This window comes from Chiloscyllium plagiosum, unplaced genomic scaffold (assembly GCF_037043375.1).
Source record: "Chiloscyllium plagiosum isolate Xiang-an unplaced genomic scaffold, Cpla_swu_hap1 HiC_scaffold_5, whole genome shotgun sequence".
Lineage (NCBI taxonomy): Eukaryota > Metazoa > Chordata > Chondrichthyes > Orectolobiformes > Hemiscylliidae > Chiloscyllium > Chiloscyllium plagiosum.
The window spans coordinates 10,383,471-10,409,611 of record NW_028270143.1 but is presented as its reverse complement, the minus strand read 5'-3'; the positions used below and the strand labels follow the sequence as shown (position 1 = coordinate 10,409,611).

Sequence of the window (26,141 nt, the reverse complement as noted above, 5' to 3'; positions counted from 1 at the left end):
AACTTGAGCCAGCTGCATCTCTGGGCTCTTTACTCTCTTCACTCACCATCATTGCACTCATTCACTTTGAACCCACCTGGATGCTTGCAGCTTCCTTACCTTGCATTGGCCTGCTTTGTCTTTTTGTGCTTTGCTCTTTCAACCAGAAATACCAGGCTGATATTACTGCTGTCTTGCTGTGCCACTTAGAGAAGATCAAAACTAGGAAGTAAGCTTAATGATTGTCAGCAAACCTCAATCCAGCCAAAGAGCTATGTTTAGGACCGTTACAGTCAAGTGAGGAGCCAGTTGAAAAGCAGCTGTCCATCCATCCCAACTCTTTCTGTACCAATGTGGACTATTCTCATGTATTACCATAGATGAAAGTGGATGTACAGATATTACTGTTGGTTCAGGTGGGTGGGGGTGATTTCCTGAGTGAATGAGTAGGTCACACACCCAGAGGGTGTAAATGATTAGTGGGATTACAGATTGGATTGAGTGAGGGTGAGCAGGGAGGATGTTGAATGGATTAATGAGAATGGTACAGCATGAGCCTGGGTGGGAGGTGGGTCCAGTATCAGAGAGAGATTTTCCACCCGAGCTTTCAATAGCAAGATGAGAAACTCATTAGAAAGCAGTGAGGGTTCCAGTTGCATGTATTTGCCTCTCACTATTATGTGTCCCAGTTCATTTGCTGTGCAGTTTGCCATTCTTCAGGGGCAGAACGAAACTATGGTTTTTAGAATACATGTGAGTCTGGTGGAGTGATTCATGTGGGTTTTATTGCTGTATCTTTAAAACACCACTGCATTAAGTAGTGTTTCTGTCCTCATGGAGAATATCACATCTGAATTTCACCCCATCGTACCACTCCCTGTTCCTGGAACAACTCACTGGAGATTTCAGAATTGACCAGCATCCCTGGCGTTTGCGCCATATTTAAGGGGCTGTTGTGCACTCAAATAAGCAATGTCAGTCCATGCACACTTCCTGTTCTTTGCTCTGAGCATGACAGACAAGAGAAATTGCACCTTGCTTTGTATCCTGGAGCTCCAGTTCAACAGAATGGTCACAGCTAGAACTTCTTCATCCCCCATAACCAGTCATACCAACAGACAGTGCCAAACTTGATCTGAGGTTGGTACCCAAGCTAAAGCAGTCTCAGCCAACTGGAGATTGCTCAGCATAGGAAGTAGGTGAACGCCTTTAACCACTCCGCCTCTCACACCTTGGGTTGAAAGTTGAAAACAAAAGTTCTTGACATTGAGAATCTCATTTCTCTGACCTCACCATATTATCCCAAGTGACGTGCTATTTCTGAGTCATTCAGGGGCTGGGAAAATTCTGCCCACAGGGTCACAGTTTCTACCTAAAACTCAAAGACATATTGGTTTTAAAAATTAATTAATTGACATACATTTGTGTTACTTCACCAAGGGACACATTTACTAAGAGATGTGAAATGTATTTTAGTTCATCAATCACTTTGAACTGAAAATAATTCAGAACTATTCAATCGTGCTGACTCGATTAGAGTGCTAACAATGAGACACAGCTCAACATAGAACTGGAATTTTAAAACATAGAACTGGAATTCTGAAATAAAAATTACTGGAGCAGGCCTGGCAGCATTTGTGGAGAGAAAACCGAGTTAATGTTTTGAGGAAGTGTCATTGAACTGGAAACGTTACCTCTGTTGCCTCTCCATAGACACCACCAGACTTGTGGAGTTTCTCCAGAAATTTCTGTTTTTGTTCAGTATTTGGTTAGACCTACTGCCCAGCCAAATGAAACCAGATTACCATTAGATTTTCCAGCTGGAAAACTTTTCTTGAAGATTAATGTCTGTTTTGTATCACATAAAGCTGATAGGTGTATTGTGCCACGATATCAAGCAAATGAAGCACTTTTTCTCAAATTGCAGTACAGGGGTTAGTCTGTTGTTAGTCACATCCCACTCATTTTGAGTATCCTGAGCAATCCATACCTCACCTGAGCTAAATAGTTACATCTTTAGTCTGAAAATTAATCCTTCTGTATCTAACAGCATAATGATTCCAGAGAAATATATAATGAATATTCTGTCCTTTTACTCAATTTATTGATGCAAGAAAACTTACTGAAATGGTAACACTAAACTATGGCTAGAAATCACAAAGTGCACCTTATGCCAACCATAAGAGAGGAGAGCAGTATCTGATATCCCACCAAATGCTTTGAATTCTCATGTGAAATGCAGTTTCGCCAGATTAGATTTGGCTTGAGTTAACAGTAAATCAACAATCTCTTATTTGACTCCTGAAGCCAATGTAAACTTCAGCCAGAGGAAGATTGATTCCATGGCTCCAGTTTGCCCAGTAGAGCTGAGAAAAATCTTGCCTGGTTGTTAATTCATCAAGTGTTTGGCACGATTGGGCTTGAAGCAGCTACAGTCCTAGATGACATTTCCTAACCTGGGTGCCAGCGGGTTACTTCAGATTTTAATCATTTCTATTTTACTTCCTCCGTTTGGACATACAGGAGAGTTATTATCTGACATCTCAGTTCTGTGTTTCGGCCCAGTGTGAAGAAGGTTTGCAGCAATATCCTTCCCATTGATAATAGTACAGCACATTGAAAGATCTGATATGGTCCAGCTCAGTGTGATACTGAGGATACTTGCCAAGTATGTTCCTGTCATGTATATGAATTCACAACAATCCCATATTGTGTCAAAATATTTAAAGAAGAAGCTTTACCTTCAGTGCTCATTTAAAACTCAAACAGGTCCAGGGAATTAAGATTAAAATTGACATTCATATGCTTTCCTTTGTCTACTTTTGTAATATTCTTAAATATTTTCATTTAACTGCTGAGTGCAAATGACATCACCTAGGAGCCAGGCTAGAAATTACTGCAGTGCTGAATTAATATCAGTGGCAGCAATTATTAACCTAGGATATTTCAGTGAAAGTGTCATGACTACTGTGTATATGAATTCAGGCTGTTCACCCTGTCATACGTAGTAAATCTTTGAACCTGGTCCCTTTATGTTCTTCACTTGCATTTAAAGCAAAAACACATCTTTATAGTACAGAACAATAGTGCAGCACAGTGGAGCTCCAAGACATTGTGATACAGTGATGGTTATGACCTGTGATTTTCCATTGTGAAAAGGGAACAACAATTTATTTACTTGTTATGTGTAATAATGTCATCAATAAACTTGAAAAGAACCTACCTTAAAGTCCTAGAGTTGTGTCTTTACCACTCAGCATTGCCTGAGATCAGAAAGGAAAATCAGGGAGGGTTACACACAGAATCCAACTGATTTTTCCTCCTGTCCTATATGAGAGTTCCCTTTCTATGTGGTGGCCAGGCCAGCCGAGGTGATGAATAATGTGACCCAGCATCTCCACTAGGAGCAAATAAAGGGTAACTCATTAGTTGGTTATCATTTCAACTCAGTTGAAAGGCCCCAGGATTTGAATGCGACTGTTGTACTGAGTGGGTAGTACATTATTGAAGTTATTAAACCAAGAGCCCATTTAGCTGTTCAGATCAGACAAGCAGTGTCACGTTTTGAGGAGCAAGTGCAAGTTGTTAACATTTACACATTTACAAAGTAGCATTCCAGGATGCTGCAACAACATTATACCACTGGTTCAGGTGGACATAAAAGGTCCTATGGCACCAACAAGTCTGATATGCCGGCAATGTTTAACCCCCACCATAAAGCAATGTATTTATTATTCAATGAATTGAAGTATTATTTATGTATTGCTTAAATGTAGGATCTTCCACGCACCGATTCGTTGTCACGTTTAATTATATGATAAGAGTAACCGCCCTTCAAATGCAAATTAATGACTAGGAAGCATAGAATCATAAAATCCCTAGTATAGAAGCAGGCCATTTGGCCAATTGAATCCAGACAGACCCTTCGAAGAGCATCTCACCCAGACCCCTGCCCTCCCCCTGCCAATCTATCCCTGTACTGCTGCATTTACCATGGTTAATCCACCCAACCTAGACATCCCTGGACACTATAGACAATTTAACATGACCAATTCACCAAACATTTTGAACAACCTAAAGACTCGAGACGCTATATAAATGAAAATGTTTTGTTCTTGTAAAACTGGTCTCTACTTTTGCTTTTGGAAAGCTTAATTTAGTAAGTTGATAACAGAAATCTGAACTCCTTGTTTGTATATCTTGGTGTTGCAAATAATCTACAGGCATAGCATGGGTGGAAGTTTATGGCTCTTAGCTTTATTTCTTTGTGCTTTCATGCACTTTGCGCTTCCTTGGAGGCTGTCAGCCACTATGGCTTACATTACTTTTTGGTGCAGAGGAAGAGGCAGCTGATGTCACAATGCATCACATTGAACTGTCAAGGGGGCGGGAGGTGTTAATGACACGTCAATATCACAGATGATGATGATGTAGATACGCTATATCTGTTTCAATCAAACGGCCATGTGTAAAAGTCAGAGGGGTTACTCCTTAGTGGGCTGAAGGTTACTATGGGATACTGCTACACTGAGTCAAGGGACTCCTCCTATTGTAGTCCAGGTGGTTGGTCAAGGTCAATCACATAATCCTATAAGAATCTAGAGTTATGTGTCCTTGCAGTCCAGCGATTAGGCCACAGTTAGTTCTACAGGTCAAGTGCAACCTATTTGAGGTGCAGTGGAGACATTGGTCCATGGGTGGCCCATTTTCTTACAATGGGTGGCACACTGGCAAGCACAGCACAGGTACCTGGGTTCACTTCCATCCTGGGTGATTGTCCATGTGGAATTTGCACGTTCTCCTCATGTCTGCATCTGTTTCCTCCAGGTGCTCTGGTTTCCTCTCTCAATCCAAAGATGTGCAGGTAAGGTGGATTAGTCACGGCAAATGCAGTATCATGGGATTAGGGTGTGGCATGGTGGATCTGGATGGGATGACGTTTGGAGGGTTGGTGCTGACTTGAAGAGCTGACTTGATAGTCTTTCCCTTTGCTTCATAGAACAAAAGAAGTGAGTATGAGAGAAGAGCTGTTAGTTGTGAAACACGAGCAGGAGAGATGGTGAGGTGTCCCAGTGAGCAAGTAGGAAGTGCAGGGGTCAAGAAGGATTGATAGTTTGGGAGGATGAAGTGGGTGAGAGCCCTTGAAATATGCAAGCGATTGAGAGTTGGACCCCGTGAGCCCTGGTGAGAAGCATGTGCAAATGTGGCAAGGTTAGAGTGAGTATTTGCCTTGTGAGTGCAAGGCAGCGAGAAGGTGATAGTGATTCTTACCCTTGTGAAGCAAAGAAGACCACTGGTGGTCTTCCTAAACTACTGGGCTTCCCAATTATCTTGGCACACCGCACTGACCTGTACTGTCATGTGGATCCAGGTTGACTTGGTCTGGTGGTATGGCCTCCTGTGAACCCTCTTCACTCTAACACCCTGCCCACCAACATTTTCAGGTCCCTGTTCATGAAATGGAGAGCTTTCCTCTGGGCTGTATATTCAGTACTGATTGAGCACCACACTGTGCCAGCCAATACCTGGCTCCGGTGTCTGAGGTGGTGCTAGCATTGTGAAAGCCTTTGCACCTCTCTAGTCATCCGGCTCCTCAAGAAAGGTACATGAGAGCCCAGTTGTGCAACTGAATGCAGTGAAGAGTGGAAGATTGTGTGAGAAAAGTCATTCTGCTTCTCACAGCCCGAACTGCAAATGGGAAAATTCCATCCAATGTGTTTGTTTGCTTTAGGGCACATGGAAGGAAAATACCATCTGTGGGTGCCAGAGAATAACTTTCATTAGAAATCAAAGGTTGTAAATAGAATATAATTTGCTTTAAAAATAGCTAATAATAATGTAGAAAAGACTCAAAATGCATAGTCACACTTTTATATGAAATACGTTTTTTTCCCAAAAACAACTTGTTTTTTTTGGAATAGATAGGTATGCAACTTTTACAATTGGGCACACATTTTAAAATGTAATTTCCATATAATTGTATAGGAAGCTTTCTGAATCTCACATCCTGGATGAAGATTCTGTAGAGTAGATTTATTTGACCATTCTCTGTCCTGTGATAATAGTCAGGACTCTTAAATCAGGTGTGACAATACTGGGCGGTCTATATATTACAATAAAATTGCATATCTAGCTGATTCTCAGAAGACCATCTTCAGCATTTTGGTACATCCAGTCTATTCCATACCCTCTGATTTCTGGATCAGCTGTTACAATTTATGATTGAGGAACTGGTCTCACGTTAGTGCTAAATCCTTAGCAGTTTTTTTGCTGTGATCCCACGTGTTCACTGGGGACAAGGCTAAGACGGCCAATTAAAGTGAGTTCTAATGTGACCTTTAACAGCTGTCACAGTGATTATTGTGCCAGCTATTTATATAGGCCTACTTTTAAACTTGCTGCATTTTTGGTGTTCACACTTCCACAAGAGTATCATTTTAAACAAGTCTTCAGTTACAGTAAACAAACTAGGGATTTGTCATTTTTCTGTGCTTCTAATGCAGTTTTTTTTTAAAAAGCCTATGCGAATTTAAATATTGTGGTCTGAGGCAACCAGCCTGCCTACAATAATGTCACAGCTGACACCGAGTGAAATACATTGATGTGTAGGCAAATGCATCCTGCTGAACTGCACTCATAATTTGATTATAAATTGCACACTAGGGATGGATGATTTATAGGTTGTCAACACCTTATTTGACTTGTGCTATAATTTCCCTTCATTAGGAGTCTTTCATTATTTTGTTTGCTTTTAACAAAATTAATGCATCTTCCTGCTCAAAAATCATACATGCATGGAGTGAGCAATGAATTAATCTTTTGACCTTGATAGTGAACATGCAAAATGTAGGTAAAAATTCATGAAAAACTCTGAGTTATTACTGCTATTAGCAATCCGTGAATGTCAGGTCCTGCAGTAACTGCACTCTTGGACGTGTGCTGAAACACAATTCTATCTTTGCAAATATTCTACAGGCTATCTTTGACCGAAACAGGAAGGATGAGTTGCCGGGGTTACAACTGGAATGGATTGATGGGATCTGCAAGCCACTGTTTGAGGTACTTTGAAATTTGAAACAAACTGTGCTTCTTTGTATTGTGCTGAGTTATTCCACCTCAGCCAGTTTTCTTAAAATGATTTTTAAAATAATTAAAATGTTGTGGAACATATCGTTTAAAGAAAATACAGGTATTTTTCAATGTGCATTTGAATCTTTTAGTTACGCGTGTTGAGTTTTGATTACATAATATTCTGACCCATGATTTGTCACATGACACTTGATCCTGTGATACCTGATCCCAAGACTTCGACAAAATATTATTGCATTTACCCAATACTATTTGGAGTGGATTACTTTGTGCCCAGTTTTATATCAGTGTGCAACAAGGTTCTAGGAGAACTCCAGTGAGCGGGCAAAGGTAGGAAGTTAAAGGTTGAGAGTATTTCACAGAGGAGAACCAGAGATGGGGAATACTTTGACCAGTAGCTAATGGTAACTCATTGAAATTACACTGGTAACTAATCATAAAATGGCAATACTCAAGATGCCACTCATAGCCAACAGTAACATGTATGTAAAATCACTAATAGGCTACATGGGACTGGTAATAGCCTGTCTGTAATTAGTAACAATAATCCTGTATCGTGCCATGAAACCACAGTCAGTTTCTCTCAGTACTCCACTATTTGCAGTTGACTGTGCCTGCCTGCACAGATTGTGAAGGTGACAACTCTGAACTGGAACACTTGGTAAGAACTGACCTTTGTTTGGACTTCAGACATCAATGCTAGGTAATACAGACCAACTGTACCAAACTAATGGGGCTTGATGTTTGTAGCCCTTCTCATGGGGCCACATCCTAAACTTAGCTAGGTACCAACAATTTTAAACAACCAGTAGGAATAAAGGAGAGTATTCAGAGAAGTGTAGCTATTACAGCACAAGAAGATCCCATACAACCTAACACATTAAGACTCTCTCCTGTAACTTGGATTTTTTAACCTCAAGACCTTTTTATATATCTCTTCTTTTTCAAATGTTTATCTTATTTCCTTTGAAGTTGTGTTTTAGACACTATTCGCCATGGTAAAATAGCCCAAGGCCAATTACATTATTAAGAACTTTCCTCCTTCCCTTCTGTTCCTTTCTGACAGTTCCTTCCTTGATATCCAGGACCTTGTTGCTTACTTGCCCACCAGTGGCAATCATCTTTTGCTGTTTACCCACACCAAGATCTCCAGGTTATAATCATCTTTTTATCAACTTTTTCTCTGTATCATTCAGTGTACTGCTGCTGATTTAGCACTGCAGGAAATCTAGGTTCCCATGTACCACCCAAGTTTTTATTTGGCTCCTCACATAAGCACCAATACCTAGCTCTTTTTAGGTTAGATTAGATTCCCTACAGTGTGGAAACAGGCCCTTCAGCCCAACAAGTCCACATCAGCCCTCCGAAGAGCAACCCACCCAGACCCATTCTCCTACATCCCTTCACCTAACACTACGGGCAATTTAGCATGGCCAATTCATCTAACATGCACATTTTTTTTGGACTGTGGGAGGAAACCGGAGCACCCGGAGGAAACCCACGCAGACACGGGGAGAATGTGCAAACTCCACACAGACAGTTGCCTGAGGCGAGAATTGAACCCGGGTCTCTGGCACTGTGAGGCAGCAGTGCTAACCTCCAAACCCACATCTCTTATCACTTAATGCCTAGTGTCTCTCAATCCCTAACTGCCCACTCTGTAGTCTCCCTCCCCTCATCTTTTGATCTATCCCTGGTTCCTCCATTTTGATCTCTGCTCCTGCAAGCTCCCCACTTTTCAGTCGCCTACTCTCCTCTCTAGTCTTGACACCCCGATTCCATAAAATGTCTAATTTAGCTCATTCATTCTCTTGTTCACAATTGCTAAGAACCCCTACCAAAGAGCTGACAGCCGAGATTTCTGGGTTATCCAAATTCCCAGCTTTCCAGCCTCCTGATGACTACGTTCATGTGGATGGTTCCCCAGCAACAGTTTGCAATGTTGTGGAGTGGGAGGATTGGAATGGCTGATACACCAAGGCCGATACATTGCAGCTGTTGACTTGCCAAGTGGTTGGAGGCGGTGCTGATAGGTGGAACCACTGGCTTCCAAGAAATGCCCTGTCATTCTGACAGCTTTGAGAATCCTAGTGTGTAGTAATTCATAACAATATTGAGTGCTGCAGGATGAGTCTACAGTCTGCTGTGAAATATGATCTTGCCAGGTATAAATTTATGTTAAAAGAAAACTGGAATAGCAGCTCAACCAACTCATCTTCAGAGCCTGTATTGCTCAGTGTATTTGTAGATTAGCACCATGGGCACATTTACCAAAAGGGCTGGATTTAGCTGTGCTCACTAAGGTAGACCCGTTAGTACATGAGAAGGTGACCCAGACAATTGAGCATGAGTACCTGCATTGAATTCCCAGAATCAGGAGAACAGTTGCCAATTCTTTTGGGGTGCCAGGGGTCCAATCCAGGAATCCTTATGTTGGAAAGGCAATGACATTCATTAATGAAGACCTTAAAGTTGATTATCTGTCAGTCCAGCAGAAGTCTGTGGTGTCTTAGGGATTTAACTGGACCGAAAATGCCCTTGCACCTTCTGAAGGTTAAGAGTGACTTATTTGCAGACACCGACTGTCTGATTGAGGATCCAGGCATTGGGGAGAGAGGGGTCACTAAAAACCACACCGCTGCCTTAGACAAAGTCTCTTCCCTGGGGTGGGGGGACAACATTGGTTTAGGGTGAGAGGGGAAGTATATAGGAGACCTAAACAGCAACTTTTTCATGCAGAGGGTGGTACGTGTATGGAATGAGTTGCCAGAGGAAGCAGTGGAGGCTGGTACAATTGCAACATTTAAAAGGCATTTCGATGGGTATTTGAATAGGAAGAGTTTGGAGGGATATGGGCCAAGTGCTGGCAGGTAGGGTTGGGATATCTGGTCGACATGGACGGGTTGGACTGAAGGGTCTGTTTCCGTGCTGTACGTCTCTATGTGATCCCTCTCCTCCCTGCCATCAAGCCTCTCAGCTCAGCTCCTACCCTGCCTTCATTCACCATGTCCTTGGGTTCATGGCTGGGCCTTAGAGCATTCTCAGCAGCAGCCATTCCAGCCAATGTGTGGCATTAGATAGCTAACAGATTCTAATTGGCACATAGCTCGCAGTTGGAATTTCCAGTCCACGCTGGGCTTAATCATGTGGAAGGCCTGACATTAGCCAGTTAAATATTTGATGGTCATTTAGCTGTTTTGGCTATTTGCTCAGAAGAAACATGAAGTTTTGGTCTGTTCTCTGACTAACTCTCCTTACTCATTTTTTTTTGCTGAAGACCAAAGTCAATGTGTCAGATTACTCCACCCTGTGGAAAGGGATGGAAAGGCAAGTCCAGGGAATGCAACAAAAAAAACATTTTCAACTAAAAATCAACAACAAATATGGTCCGAAAGCATTTATACAAACACACATACAGAAAAAGCAAATTTTTATTGCATTTTGAATCTACCTTGCTCGTCTCTCTCTCTCTCTCTCTCTCTATAAATAGCTCTTATTCTACTCTCAGCAAATGTCTAATCTGCATAGAAGTGCAGTACTAGCAGCTAACAGCAAAGAACAGACCACAAAGGTAGCCTTTGAGCATGATATGATGCCAGTCATTTGTACCGAGTGCAGCCTTCGATAAACCTAACACAAATTCTTTAATCGATTACCACATTCCATTGTGAATTGTTAGAAGGGAATGATAGATAAATGATATCATCAACATTTCCCCCTTGAATAAGATTACTGTGAAATATTCAGGGTCTGTGTATCATTGCAGACATTCAAAACATTCTTATTTTGCCAAGGAAAAGTTCCATTGGAGAAATTGATTACCAGGCTTTGATGAGGCAAAGAGATTTGAAACAATATTGTTATGACAATAATATTTAACCAGGTTTTTCTGGTCTGGTAATTGGCTGTTAGGGAGCAGCTTGATGTCATGTGTGAAGGATCATAAGTAAGTGAGGATCACATGTCGACTGTAGAGCACAAATGATTGTTTTGTTGTTGGTTCTGATTGAATGGGTGTGTGTTTCACTCCATTCAACGTTCTTCAGTGCACTTTTTGTCTCAGTGCAAATCTACTCTACAATGTCTTGCCCTTTATCACCCCTTTTATTGGATTGCAACCAACTACTGTTTGGTCCACATTCAAACCTGAGTGGCTGAGTGCAGAGGGAGTGAATTTTTCATTCTGACATACCATTTTATATCATTGATTTTATAACAATATTCTTATTTTCATCATGTTGTAGTAAAGAAATCTAAATTAATATAAAATACTTCACTTGATAAAAATATGAATTGAGCAAAAGAAAATTTAATACCAGCACTAGTTTAAGGGAAGTGCTTCTAAATGAGATCTCCCTGCACTGCTTCATGGTGGCTTTTAATGGATATTTTTGTGATTATAAATAAAACTTATACCTCACTTACAGCCAGAGAGGCAAGCAATAGCAAGCTGAGTTTTACTTATTAATTCATTTTTTTGTAAATCTCATGCAATAAAGAGTGAAATTGCACAGGATAGTGCTGTGCTTTATATTTTAGCACAGTGCAGTCATGATATGACAATTCTGCTGTAATAAGTGTGATTGATAATGATTAAAAGTCTGAACTCAGGAAGCTGTATAATGAAGCTACAGTTCAGGGAAAAAAATGACATTGTTCTCAATTTCAGTAATTCTCAATTGAACATCTAGATATGCACAAAATGCATTTTTTATAAAGCAATGGGTGTCGGGGAGCATTGGTGTACAGCACTTTTTAATCCTTTTCTAATGACATTTTAGAAATGGACTTTCTTATAATTTCACATTTCAGGACCAGATGCAGCAAAGCAGTATAGTATTTTATGAAGAGAGCAAATGAGAGAATGTGGAATGTTTGTTTTGATTTCTGCTTCAGCTGTGACAATATATACTTGCAGCCTAAATGATGAAAACTAGTATTTAACCCTTTGGAAATGTTTACAAATCTCCATAAAATAGATGTTCAAAATAATTCAATGATCTCAAACTCTGACATTATTTATCTGTAGAAGATGTTTATGAAGATGTATATACAAAATGTAGCATCTGATGTTGTGATAGATACTTCTTAAATATGATCCAGTCTTTAACCACTTCCAAGTATAGCAGAGCCTGTCTGTGAAGATTATTGGTGAATGCAGCTTAGCAGTGAACCAAATGTACACCCGACCCAAGAAGGAACAAATTTGTGTAGGTTTATTTATCCATACCTTCAGTCACCTGAGATGGTGATATTCATTTGAAAATGAATGTTTGATGAAGTATGTGTATGGGGACTTGTCTAGTGCTGTATGAGGGGTAAAGTGAAAGAAACACAAAAGACATGGATGGAGTACAAAAATAAATAAACTCTGCAAGGAAGTAAAGTGAAGAACATGAAACAAAAGGAATCAGCAAAATAATGAAGGAACGTAAATAAAACAACTGGATGCATGAATTTATAAGTGACAAAAGGCCTAAAGTGAAATACATAATTATAAAATCTTTCTCTTTTAATTTTTAATATCATCACTGTTTCTCCTCTATGTTTATCTTTAAGTCTGTAATTTATCTTTGTTCCTCTATCTATGTATGTTTATTTTTCTGTATTCATATCCTCACTATCTATCTCCACCTCAATTTATTTATTTCCCTATCTTATTATCCATTTCTCCAGTTCCACCTCAATCAGTAAATGTTTGTCTTGTGTCATGGCGAAATCATAACTGTTTTGCAATTTAATGATAAAAACACCTGAACCATACACATTTCTGATCATGATCTTCATACAATGTGCATTTGTGCATCTCATTTGTGGCTGTTCCTTTAAGGAGGGGGATGGTGATATTAGCATAGCATCTGAGGCATAGCAGACTTTAATCTTATCGGTCAAAGTACTCCTTGGGGGCAAGGGAACAGTGTGTGGTGAACCATATGTGGAACATCGCTCCAAAATTATTATTTCTATTTTCTATTCTTTAAAATTATTTATAAGAATAGTTCAATATTTTTAAGCTGCATTTGAACTGATAGCGACAACTTTCTTTTACATATGATTCCTCGTGTAAAAGATGATCCGGAGCTGCTTCCTGGTGGGTGCAGGGAGTAGTGAGTTAGAAACAAAGAAAAACAGAAGTAACCATAGACAATAACAAGGAAAAATTGTTTAGGAAAAGACTACAAGAGAAATGACTGAAGGACTGCGTTGGTCACAGAAGCAGAGGGTTGGGTATGAGTAGTAATCTGGACTCAGATAAACAAAGTGTCTAAGTGAGGCTAAAGAAGATTTCTGAAGTAGAATTGGGGATTGATTAGAGGGATTTGAAAAGAACGATGAAGCCTATGAAGTCAAATTACTAGGGTGTAATAAGTCAATAATGCTGGAAATGGTTGGGCTCGTAGTGTGCAGGATTTTGCACAAGAAAGATCTCAGATTATTAGGTTTTGGATTCACTTGTGATTATGAATAGCAAATGTGAAAATATCAGTGTGGGAGAAAATGAAAACTTGATTCCAGAAGTATCAACGGCAAAGGTGACAGTATTAGCTGTCCTACAGACTAAAGTAATCTTAACAGTGTCGAATACAACAGCTCAAGCAATCAGCCTTTGAGTCAAGTCCCACTTCTTTACTTCCAGGAGAAAAGCCTTGCAAAATTATGTCTCAAGACATATAACTAGACTAGAAATAATGTAACTGTCAACCTTAGTATTAAAAGAATTAGGGACGACTGCCAACATTTAAGAAACAAGAGCTGTTTTTCCCAATTTCATGTGAGCAATGAGGATGCTTAACCTTAGAGTGCAAATCTACAGCTTTCCAACTAATGGGTGAAAACATGTATGCAAAGCATCTGTTATTTGCTTGTATTTCTATTTGGTGTAACCGCTCCTCCATCCGTGAGCATAATCAATAAATTATCCCAAAATTATTGAAAATCATACAACAAACAGGGCGTCAAAAGGAAAAGCCTTTTTCTGCAGCAAATGGTCAGGTTCTGGATGACCCTGTCAGAGAGCATGGCGGTAGCAGATCCAACTCTGCCTTTCTAAAGAGAATCGAATAAGCACCTGAGGAGTAAAAGATTGGCATGGGTTGCAGGGAAACGACAGGGAGTGGAATTAGCTGGCTTACTTTTGCAGGGAACTGAGACTGAATGGCCTTCTTCAAAATGTGGTAGTCATTCTGGTTCAAATCCTGATCATATTTAACTTTAAAGGGATTAGGGTGAAAATGGTGGGGGTTGTAGTTCATTTCATGGTTTGGGCTCCTCCCAGGAAGCATCTCTTGGTTCTTTGATTTCGGAGATGTGTACTTTCATGCACTGCTCTGAACTGAGAGCACTGTGTCATAGACTTGACCCTGGAGACTTACTGAAGCAGGAGTCCCTAGCATCGCAGTGTGGCTGATAGACCATTCTTGTTGGTAAGCACAGGCCATCCATCCATCCATCCGAGGTGCAGACAAGTTCCACTAACTTGTCAACTTTTTATTTTGAGTTTCAGATTCAGGTTTTACAACTCTAATCTCAAGCATTTTGCGAGTTGTGAGGTTTGATCAGTTCCCTGAAGAGATCTATCACTGTGTTTACAGTCATGGATGGGATTTAATCAACCCGATGCGGCCTAACCCTTGTTAGGAGAACTGACAGGAAAAGGTGGGTGGCATGGTGGCACAGTGGTTAGCACTGCTGCCTCACAGCACCAGAGATCCAGGTTCAATTCCTGCCTCAGGTGACTGTTTGGAGTTTGCACATTCTCCCCGTGTGCGCGTGGGTTTCCTCCGGGTGCTCCGGTTTCCTCCCACAGACCAAAAATGTGCAGGTTAGGTGAATTGGCCGTGCTAAATTGCCCGTAGTGTTAGGTAAGGGGTAAATGTAGGGGTATGGGTGGGTTGCGCTTCGGCAGGTCGGTGTGGATTTGTTGGGCCGAAGGGCCTGTTTCCACACTGTAAGTAATCTAATCTAATCTACCTCTGTCAGTTCTGTAGGGTGCCCAATGGTATAAAGTATCTTCCTGGCATTTAAATGGTCACCATCAGACTTTGCTGCTATTCTAAACCCGAGCAGTAATGTCCTGTCCACTGAGTGCTGGCGCTGATACACCTTTGCTGCTGAGAATCACAATAATATATTAAAAAGTATAGTTCCACCCTTTCTCTTAAATTATTGAATTTTAATGTTCCAGTGCCTCCATTGCCAATAACCTTTTATTTGTTTGGTTGTTACATAATAAATTACACCAGTTAGAAAGTAGAAATGAATAAGACATGTTGAAATAATCATGGATTGTATTGCTTTGACTGGTTGTTGTAATTTCTAACAAGGTGACACCAATTTGCACCATTAATTCAGTGTTGCTTTGCAAGAGAATGGAGCTGTTTAAAGTTTTCCATTGAATCATTTACCAGTGCAATTCAAGTGCTAAGCTTCGTTCTACAGGATACATTAATTGTAAGTTTTCACTCATTTAATCTTCTTATATCAAAGTGAAATCAGCAGCTTACTGATACTGTAAGCTTATTATGAAATGATCATCTTTGCAATGTATTAAATTGTAAGGCCAGGTAGAGTGGACAGAATTTGATGAGTTTGGGAGACTGGGTTTTTCTTGGGCAGTAGTACTGCCCATCCCCCTCGGAAGAAATATCACTTCCTAAAAAATCTGATTAGCGGTCCAGCAGTCCAAGCCACACCAGAATGTAGGAACAGGTGTGGCTGAGACTGCAGGCTAGTCCACAGATGACGAGGACATGGTCTCTGGAAAAACCTAAGTTCACAGTTTTGATCAGGAGTGATCAAGGAGCCGAGGTAGGAATGAAAGATATTTGAGGGTTTTGGCTTTAATGGCCAAGTGGTAGGTATAGGGGGTTAGAGGTAATATCTTAGAGGGCTTTACCCTGATGTGCACAAATCATCTCTCAAAATAATGTTCCAGCTCTTACTTGCGATCTTTTAACCAGTTAGATCAAAAAACGTAACCTTTTTTACTCCTTCCTGTTTGTCCACAACATACATTCGTACTTTGAAGTACCCTGTTCAGACATGATATGATATACTTCTGGTACAGTTGGGTCTTGAAGGCAGACTGTCCAGTCCAGAGGCAGGGACACTACCACAGAGTCACAAAGCTCGATGACCAATCCAGTAAATCTGCATAATTTGAACATAATTTGATCCAGAATTAGATGCACTAACATTGCACCACAAGCTGAGTTATGCCACACCAACCATATTGGGGTGTAACTAAGGTAATATTCAAGTCCATTTATTTTTGAGTTCAATTGCATTTTTTTTTACAGAATGTTAGGTAGGCTGCTGATTTGAGTGTTTGTCCATCGAACTGATGGGGTTTCATGCCATGGGGGAAGGTTGAGAGTGGGATTAGGTGATGGGCTAGCCACCTGACATACTTTATGTGCTCTTGCCAACACACACCCACCAGGATGGCCGTAAAATCCAACCCCATGCCCTTCTAGTTTCAAATGCTTTTCTCCTCATGTCGTTTCCCTATCCCTGAAGGCTGTGACTCGTGATGTTGTAAAATTCTGGCACGACTAAATTTAATGGGGGGGCTGAAATGAAGAAATCCAGCAAGTTTCTTATCGTGCAGATCCTGCCAAATGTAATGGAAGGGATTCACTAATATTTTAATCTTAATTTCACACTGACCACAAGGACGGCCTAGTTGATGGGCAGAAGTGGGTGAAAAGGAAGTTGATGTGAAAAGGAATCATATCAAGGGATCCTGGTCTTCAGGAACCTGTGAATTGAGGGCTTCTTGGATAGGCCAGGAAGAGCTTCTACTTCTGACTCACAAGGCTCACATTAAATTTGCATACAATTAATCTTTGAAAACAAGATGGAAGGTAAATTTGAAACAAAAGTCACGTGTATGTTCAATTTAGCTTCAAAATTAGGCTTCTCATTTTACCATTATTACATTTGCTCACTTGTCGGCAGCTGTTTAAATGTATTTGTTTTATTTCACAAATAAGGAAACTTCATCTGACCTTGTTATTGTGTCATAAAAACCTTGTTGTTGGCAAATGGTGAAAATGAAAATGGCATTGACAAGCAAGCTTATAGAAAATTCATCGACTGTGTTGCAGAATGAGGTGTTCAAAGACCTTGCAGAAAGATTTAACAGATTATCATAGCTGTTACAATCCTGTGTCTCATGATAAACCTGTCATTCATGCACTTACAAGATGTCTGATGATGTCTCTGGTGAAAGCAATGACAGGAAATTATAGCTAGTATTCCAGATTCCCATCTCAGTAATCTTAAACAACACTTCTGTGCATCACAAGAACACCTGCTCAGTATTCACGCAGGCAGTTGTTTTCACTGACAGCCTTGGATAACTTGTGAAGATGAAGAAAACATGCGTAGCCTCTACCTAAAAAAAAAATCCCCATAAAGTGGAAAGGACACCTGTGAGTTTTACAAGACGACTAGAAAACCAGCTGGTCAGCTTTATTGCTTAACGTGTAAAGTTTAATATTTTTTCTATAGTTCAGTAATTTACCCTGCTCACTGAAGAGCCGTTTGATCTGCGTCCAAGCTTTCATTGTGGTTTTTAATTTCCATTTCTATTTTCAATATTTGGTTAACCTCAGCAGAATTTTCAGCTCCACATTACAGATTAAACAGGGATGAGCTCTGAGTGGGTTGTTGATGAGCTTGAACTCAGAGCCACAGACATCTTCTTGGCCTATTCAATTTACTCAGGAGAAATAAAACCTTCCAGAGCTGGTGAATTATATGGAGCTTCATAGTTCAAGAGCTTCTGGAAGCAAAGAAAAATGTCAGGATGACAGTCAGACTAGGATGCATAACATGATTTTATCTAGGCATTGTGAAATTTTAATTTTAGACCTATTTCTTAGATGCAGGAAACAACTTAGTATCATTCGTCCTCTAAGGGATTAAGTTGAGAGAAATCCATGGTAGAGTGAATGATATACAGCTTGAGGAGGTCGTCTTGAAGCCCACATGGTTTTACTCATTTCTTCCCATGGGGTACGTTAGCAGCACAGAATGCTGGGGCATTTACTGGAATGAGCAAAATGAGCTGGTTTGGTTGAGGATGGTGCTGTGTTGCCAGGATGACTACATTATATTTTGAAAATGCGCATTTGGGAAAATTGCTTCATTTAGATGAGACAGTGGGTGGGAAGGAGGCGATAGCAACTTTGTGCCAAATTTGCTGACTGGCTTTAAGGCAAATATTCCATCCAACCCAAACAGGACAATCGACAGAAGGGTTTCAATTATTCTGAATGCTCCCGCCTTGCACCTTCTCTGGAGCCCAATGAGGATATAGCTAGTGAAGGCAGCATAGTTTATCTATGTAAAGGAGATGGCAATCAACTGGACATTCAGGCAGGATTGAGACTTGCACCCCTGAAGAAAGCAGCATTGTTAAAAAAATGTTAGGAGGGGTATCTGTAAATGTTTTCTGGGTGTGCCAGTCACACACATCCTTCTCTCTTGTGTCATCACAAAAGAAGAGGGAACAAAGACAACACAAAGAAGTTATAGAATCCCTACAGTGTGGAAGTAGGCCATTAGACCCAATAAGGCGAGTGAGGAGTGGAGATGCTGGAGATTAGAGTTGAGAAGGGCTTTAGCCCAAAACGTCAATCCTCCTGCTTCTCGGATGCTGCCTGACCTGCTGTGCTTTTCCAGCACCACACTCTCGACATTAGGCCCAACAAGTCTACACCAACCCTCCAAAGAGTATCCCACCAGACCCATTTCCCTACACTATTACTCTACATTTACCCCTGACTAATGCACCTAACCTACACTTCCCTGAGCACCATAGGCAATTTAACATGGCCAATTCACCTAACCTGCACATCCTTGGACTGTGGGAGGAAACCCGCAGGTGTTCCCACTTTCAGTTTCACTCCTTGTGCAGTAATTTGGCAATACAGATTGCTAGCCCATTGAAATGACTGGAATGAAAAGAAACAGATCAGTCCAAATGGGTGTTTTGCTGCTCCAAGGTGACAGCCCAGGCAGTAAAGTTGAAAACCAATGAGACAGAAAACTAAAACAAACCAGAAAGTTAGCCAGCAGAGGAAAGAAAAACAGAGATGCAGAAATGGATAGCACACATTTCCTGTAGCTGACACATCTCCTGTCTATGACTTACCTCATCATTTTTTCTGGATAATAATCCTGATGTTATATAACTAACCCACTTTAAAACAGATGGCAATTCATAGAAGCATCTTTGAATGTTCGCACTTCAGGATATATTTATTTAATCTACTTAACTACAGGGAGTAGTGTCCGTAGGTCAGAGCAGTTTAAACAAAGCTTCATCTTACCATAACAGCTCTACATAACTGTGCTCAAGGTTCCAAATGACCAGTGAGCAATGCCATGAAAGATCAGTTTGTAAATATTGTTGATGAAATCATTGCAAATATTAGGACACCATAGCAAAATATTGAGAGAAATGGATTTCTACAAAATGCTGGAGAAACTCAGTACATTGGTAGTATGTATGGAGGGGGAAATAGAGTTAACGTTGAATCTGATGTAGCTCAAAATCAAAGGCTGGGTGAAGAATAACTTTTTCTCAGAACTGTTCTGAATTTACTGATGTCATTCAAGAGAATCATTTTGGTTCAGCAGACATAGGGTTCCTGAGGTCACCCATGGTCACCCTGCATAAAAAAAAACTTGATATTTCAATGTGGGGCATGTTCTCCCAGTATTCCACCCCAACTTCAGGAAAACTCCTGGAAAAATTGGTATACAAGACAAAAGATGCCTGTTCTTCAGTAGTTCAGGAACAATTTGTGGGAAGTGATAGAAAATACCTCAATGACATTTCATTTAAAGTATTGATTGGGAGCTTAGTACATGTGATAAAAGAAAGAGTATTCCTACTGCAGGCCACCAGATCATAAAACAGGAAAAGCAGATGCTAATGCTCTGAATTTCCTTGGGATTTTGGCTAGTCTACTGCCAATCCCAGTGAAAAACATTAAGGGCTGATTTTGCAGGGCCATGGTGTCACCTGCAGTTTTCATATCGCCTTCTTATAATACAAAAGCTTCACTCATCCCTCACACAGCAAGTAAAATCAGGAGGAAAATCTCAGAAGCAGCAACCTCTGAAATTGGGATTTCCTGCTTCCCTTATTAGGGACCCAGAGTTACACTGGAGAATATTTTGATGAGACTGACAGTAGGTACTAGATAGACAGAAATGAATCCTAAGCAGGGAGAGTTCAAAGTAATTGTTTACCTGAACTCCCAAAGATTGGAGAATTCAATTTCGTTGCCCAGGAACCAAGGAAGAAGATTTTTCCTGATTTCGGAGAGCCACGGGAATGTGACTCATAGACAGCGCAGAAGTCTGACTTCCAGCTATCTGGGGTAAGATGTGAGGCATCTGGAGTTTACTGTGTTTAGTGGATTTTAATGGATGAGGTGTTCCTGCCAGTACTGGCAAGCTCAGCAGTGGAGAATGTTGAGCAATATGGTTCCATTATACCTGCCAGGGTTAGCCCCATGACGTTAGAGGATTATGAAACAGCTGAACAGTCCCAGGCTTGACAATCTGTAGCCATTGCAGCGTCTTCCACTGCAATGTAAGTGCACACTTTTGTGGGGTCAGGTGGAGGTAACCACTGACCCAAACCCAATACCACAAGTGGTGAGCCATGGACGTTTTGGGCCCCTGTTTTCTATCTGATCATTAGATTAGATTAGATTAGATTACTTTACAGTGTGGAAACAGGCCCTTCGGCCCAACAAGTCCACACCGACCCGCCGAAGCGTAACCCACCCATACCCCTACATTTACCCCTTACCTAACACTACGGGCAATTTAGCATGGCCAATTCACCTGACCTGCACATCTTTGGACTGTGGGAGGAAACCGGAGCACCCGGAGGAAACCCACGCAGACACGGGAGAACGTGCAAACTCCACACAGTCAGTCGCCTGAGACGGGAATTGAACCCGGGTCTCTGGCGCTGCGAAGCAGCAGTGCTAACCACTGTGCCACCGTGCCGCCCACGGTGGCACAGTGGTTTTCATGTAATAATACACTGCAGCTCCCCCCCCCCCTTCCCATTTAATCTACATCAAACAAAGTGCTTGATTGTAGCATGGTGTTCAACAATCCTCTGCGCTCTGCCTCCTAAATGCTCAGCTTCCAACACAAGGCAAAGAGGAAAGGACAGTCAAAAGTGATTTTGATCTCACCCTGCCCCTCCCTGTGTATTCCCTGGAGATTCCCAGGTAGTGTCCCAAGAGAGCAAATCCATCCACTTGGATTGTATAGAGGTCCACTTGGTGCCTCAAAAAAAACTCCTGCTTTATTTATCTTGCCCATCGCTGGGCTGTCCACTTACTAAAAGTGCAACCAAAATAGCCAGCTGAAGAGCTGAGAGGGGTGCCATTTCGCTTGAAGGGTGGCACGCTAAATTTCAGTGGAGAAGCCCTCAACATGCTGTATCGCCATCACTGGCTGCTGAGGCCCACCGCACTGGTTACTTTATTGCCTCAGACTCAGCACACAAAGCTCTGCGAGAGTGAACTCTGTCTGATTTGTACCCAGGCTGTGTGGAGGTGGGGGGCCAGGATCAATTACACTTCATCGTGCTTTTCTTGTTTTTGTCATGTAATCCTTCAGATTTCATGAACTAGATTGCTTGAACTAGATCCCTGAATTAAAAGTTTGAAAAGAAAATTGCCACCTTTTTACATCGGAGGTTGAAAGCATTTGGAAAGTCAGATATCGAGTGAGGGGGAATGGAATAATTACAGAAATGGTATTTTTTTTAAGGATGGGCCAATCTAATTCAGGAGGCAGTGTGGTTCAGGTTCTAGAATAAAGTGTATGGATTTTAGCCTCCTGCAAATTATTTACTGGCTTATTTTAAACACTGCTCCAGTTAATGCTGTTTTTCTCAAATATAATAGAGACAGAACCGTTCACTTGATGTGACATAAGCAGCCTTATGAATTACTTATCATTTTTGTCTGCCCCTTGCATTTCAGGCACTGGCTAAGTTGAATGGAAAGGTTCAACCCTTGGTGAATGGAATCAACTCAAACAGAGCTAAGTGGGCGGAGCTTTACACAATGTACCGTCGGTCCCATGGTGCTGCAGATGCTGCTAATTGCACACTGAAGATTGAAGCAATCAACTAGTGCAATTCAGACCTTAACATGTTCCTGGCCTGACCTTACACTACATTAGATGGTTTGGTCCTCTGGCAGATGGATTGTTAATGATGCAAACTCTGAGAGTTATCAATATTACTTTGGTCACAGAATGAAGCTTCAGCGACATTATCATAAGTCCCATCTGCACAGACACTGAAGAAAAGGTGTAAAGTCATTTTGCTCTCTGTTTGGATGTTGCTTATTGAATGAAGATCAGCACTGCAACTATTCAACAACAAAAATTCACAAACACCAGATATGGACCATTTCACATGTGTCCCATCATACAGTGCTGTGTTTGATACCTAAGAGCATCCAGTAATTACAGCAGTGATTAAAATCATCATCTGCCATCTGCTGTGGCAACATTCTTTCGGTGCCTCGAAAAACTTATTGCCTAGACAGCTTTATTAAATGAATTCTAGTTAAATCTGTTGGCAGCAGGGTACGCTGTCAGACTGACAATAGCTTGCGAATGTTCCAGGCACGGTGCTAACCCAACAAGAAACTGCTGTCAAAACAGAGCATTGTGGGATAAATCCAAGGGGCTCCATTTGAAATGTCACCCTTGAGACACTTCTGAATGTTAACTGAAGCATCGTTTCTCATCAGTTTTCTGGGTCTTTGATCGTGTGTGTAAATTAATAGAGTACTGTAGTCTGTTATTGGTATGGTTCAAACTGCATGTATAAACTTACTTTTCAGGCAAAGTTGGAATTTGATGCATATCACTATTAGCTACTGCCTGTGCTAAGGGCTCATTGTCAGGTTGTCACATGATCCACAATCAATCTATTCATTTCCCATTGTTAAGGCAGTGCTTGTACATCACCAACAGTTATTTTTGAGCTTGCTTGTGGTAACTATGGATGACTGACCACAAAATTGATTATTTTAGTAAAAATAGAATAAAAGCTATCAATCAATGAGGCATAACTGGCATAATGTAAAGATCATTCAATATTCCAAGGCAACAGTATCTGATATTTTTAAACAAAACAATTTCTGCTCAATTTATCAGTGAAGTGAAGGCAGCTCTGTGTTTTGAAATGAGCTGTTGAGAACTGGAGGAGTAAATGTGACCTGAACTGGGCCAACATTGGTCGCATACCAATTTCATACATGTCGCACACCACACTCACTCGATGTGGGCTAGAGAAGGGAAGGAAGAACAGCAAGTGATGTTGCCTATGATCACTTCGATTTGTTCAGGTTCCAATAACAATTTATTTTCATGTGATTGCTACTGCAATACATTATATGAACCTGAGATGCATACAGTATCAAACTCACTTCCTTGTCATATTGCGTAGGTTGCTACTACTTGCGTTGGAAGATTGTAATGTTAGTGAAATAATGGAATAGCCCACAGAAAGGTGCCTCAGCATGGGAGAAAATTAAACTGAAGGAAGCAAATGTATAATTGTCAGTGCTTTGTTCTCCATGAGAAACACAAATCCTCCAAGTATACTTTATCTTTGAAAACTTTATTCCTTTTAGTAAAATTGTACACTAATTCAGTAGAGAACTTGTACAGTCAATCTGATCTTTGATCTTTTATTAAAGCTGTAATTCTCCTCTGTTGCATTCAAAAGAAGCATCAACGCTGACTTGGATTCCATTGTTTTAGTCCAAGTCCAAACCTACTTCAGGACCAGCATGACACTTTGACTAGGCTTGTGAGGAGAAGAACAGGAATGGGGAAAGGGGGTAATGATACTGGTGACTGCTTTAAGAGTTGGTGGTGTTCTACTGACCTTTGTGGTAATTGGGAGGATATTGGCCATAATGGTAGAAAAGGGGAATTTGCAGGATTGGATATTAGGGTGGGATGGGAGGGTGCATTCATTATTTCTACTATTTGTGGGTCCTTGATTGCTGCCTTCACTTACTATAAGATCGGTTGGAACCCAAAATGAATTGAATTGTTATTAAACATTATGTGCATGCTCCGGCACTATATCAATGCATCATCACCATCCTGTATGGAAATGTAGAAGGCCACTTTGTCTAATTTGTAGATTTAACAGCTGGAAGCGTCTTAGACAAACACAGTGAATAACACCAGTTTTATCTGCATAGTTAAGAATTTTGTATGCAGCTCTTCCTTCATGGGTTAAAGCCTATAGGATTTAGTTTTTGACATATCTGTAAATCATAAATAATAGTCAACTGGTCATAAATTCATAAATAAGCATAAAAGAATGATGCTCACAAACACTGAAATAATGATGTTTGTTGATCTGCAAGAGAATCGAATGATATACATGCTCACTGACAGTATTGCACAGCATTGAAAGCAGAAGAATTTTTCAAATCCCATGCATGATACATTATTAGTAGTGATTAAAATAGAAAAAAAATCAAAGAACTCAAGCAGTAAAAACAAAATGGCGAAGCCTTTGAAAAATAGCACGGTAGCTTTTCCTTCTAGCCTTTTTGAGGTCCAGTCTGAATTCCCTAGAAAAAAGCTGGTTAACCAGATCATGTGTAAACCACCAATGAGATGCATAGTGTGACCAGTCAGCTTCACACTCAACAGCCATTGCTTTTAACAAGATAGCCACAGCCAATTGTAGATTGGTTGTGTCAAATAAACCAGTGTAATTACTGTAAATCCTAGAATAAATATTCTAAAGTACTGTGTGAACGAATGCTACAACTGCTATGATTGATATAATTGACCACTGAAGTGCATTGGGGAAAGCATGCAATCACTATTATGCACATCATTGCGGAACCCAGCTGTTAACTGGGAGCAGAGAAGAGCAGTAACAGAAAAGCATTACAGTGTAATAAACTGTTAGAAGGGTTGCTTTTAAGAACGTGTGAAAGTCTGGAAGTCTGTGACGAATGAATATTGACAGTTTTGAAACCATTTATTTCAAAGAAGTCAAATTGGGACAGTAAAATGTTTTCTTAACCCATTTTATCTGCGTAAGGAATGTTTATAGTTTTAGGTTGTTGTGCATGTCTTAGACCTTTTAAAAATCTTGTCTGGACATTTTAAACTCACTGCATTTGCACAGTAATTGACAATACTATCTACACTGTACTAACTCTATAACCTGAATTGGCTGCAGCTATGTTTTAGAATATATTTATTCAGACATCTTTAATTCGAACAGGACAGTCAAATCTTCTGTTCCTTTTTATGTAACTATTGAATTAACACTTAATGAAACTACGATTAATTAATAGCATCCTCACACATGGCTGTTGCTTCATGTGACAGTTGTTTCCTCTTTTTGTATATTTACATTTACCAAATTCCTGAGTGTTCTAGCTTTAGAATCTACAGCATCATAACATGATGTATTTTGTTCATAACTGTGTACAACCAAACCAAGTATCCATGAAATCAGGATGCTATTTCAGGTCAAAAATATTTAAAAATGAAGGACTGTCTCATTTTAGTGGATGCCATTTGAATTATTCACAGATCAGAGTGAAAATCTTGGATCTTGCAAGTGGATAATAAACGCCAAGTGAAGGATCCATCTCAGCTATGGGTTTGACAACATCCTGGCCTGACTGTAAAAGACTTGTGTTCCAGCAAAGCTCCGACTATGCAGCCACAAGGCAAGTATCCATTTCAAACATAAAAGATTGCCCAAGTATATCCTATCACAAAAAAAAGCTTAAATCTAATCCAGGCAATTACCATCCAATCAAACTACTTATGATCATCAGTAAAGTGATGGAAAGGGAAAGACGATGGATATCAGAGAAATTATTTTCATTGACTTGCATGAAGGAAGATAGGTTGCCAGAACTAGAACCAACTCATTTTCAGAACATCGTTCAGGAGTTCCTCAGAGTAATGTCCTCTGCCCAACCATCATCATCTCCTTCAGCATTGACCTTCCCTAC

At 40.5% G+C, this 26,141-nt stretch overlaps 1 protein-coding gene across 2 annotated transcripts in view; it reads left to right on the top strand.

The window, feature by feature from the left end:
• The window catches only part of LOC122549709 (dual 3',5'-cyclic-AMP and -GMP phosphodiesterase 11A-like), a 306,454-nt gene extending 280,535 nt beyond the window's left edge, over window positions 1-25,919 (top strand). The window contains exons 19-20 of one of the 2 annotated variants that reach the window (XM_087986987.1): window positions 6,955-7,038; window positions 25,711-25,919. In XM_087986987.1, coding sequence (XP_087843113.1) covers window positions 6,955-7,038; window positions 25,711-25,746 — 120 coding nt within the window. In that variant the 3' untranslated portion in view covers window positions 25,747-25,919. Of the gene's footprint in view, window positions 1-6,954; window positions 7,039-22,100; window positions 23,974-25,710 lie in introns of those variants that run through there. The other variant, XM_043689585.2, reaches the window with a different exon arrangement.
• The last annotated feature ends 222 nt before the right edge of the window (window positions 25,920-26,141 follow it).